This window comes from Penaeus monodon, chromosome 20 (assembly GCF_015228065.2).
Source record: "Penaeus monodon isolate SGIC_2016 chromosome 20, NSTDA_Pmon_1, whole genome shotgun sequence".
NCBI lineage: Eukaryota > Metazoa > Arthropoda > Malacostraca > Decapoda > Penaeidae > Penaeus > Penaeus monodon.
In genome coordinates, this window is record NC_051405.1 from 2,491,437 (window position 1) to 2,491,911 (window position 475).

Consider the following 475-nt stretch of genomic DNA (forward strand, 5'->3'; position numbering starts at 1 on the left):
CCGTTCCCCAGAAATAACGGAATTAGGTGCCCCTTCCGCGTTTTCCCCGACTCAACCACACGTCTTTTACCAAGCCCTTGGCCCGCGCCCCTGGCCTGAGCCCCTGGCCCGAGCCCCTGGCCCCAGCCCTTGGCCCGAGCCCCTGGCCCGAGCCCCTGGCCCCAGCCCCTGGCCCGAGCCCCTGGCCCCGAGCCCCTGGCCCCAGCCCCTGGCCCGAGCCCCTGGCCCCAGCCCCGGCCCGCCCCTGGCCCCAGCCCCTGGCCCGAGCCCCTGGCCCCAGCCCCTGGCCCCAGCCCCTGGCCCGAGCCCCTGGCCGCCCTCGGCCTAGGCCCCAAGACCCACCTGCACGGGCTGAGAGAGAATATCCTTGGCCATTTTCTTCTCCTTCTTCGTGAGGGACGGGAACTCCTCCTCCGAGATGTCGGAATCCACGTCGGAATCATCGTCGTCGTCGGAATCATCGTCCGAGTCGCCA

The 475-nt window shown here is 70.9% G+C and overlaps 1 protein-coding gene across 1 annotated transcript in view; it reads right to left on the minus strand.

Annotated features, from left to right (window-relative positions):
• Positions 1-475, minus strand: part of LOC119585581 (ribosome production factor 1-like) — a gene marked incomplete at its 3' end in the record, with an annotated part of 12,063 nt that overhangs the window by 11,296 nt on the left and 292 nt on the right. The window contains 1 exon segment of the mRNA XM_037934249.1: positions 343-475. Within this exon segment, the coding sequence (XP_037790177.1) occupies positions 343-475 (133 nt within the window).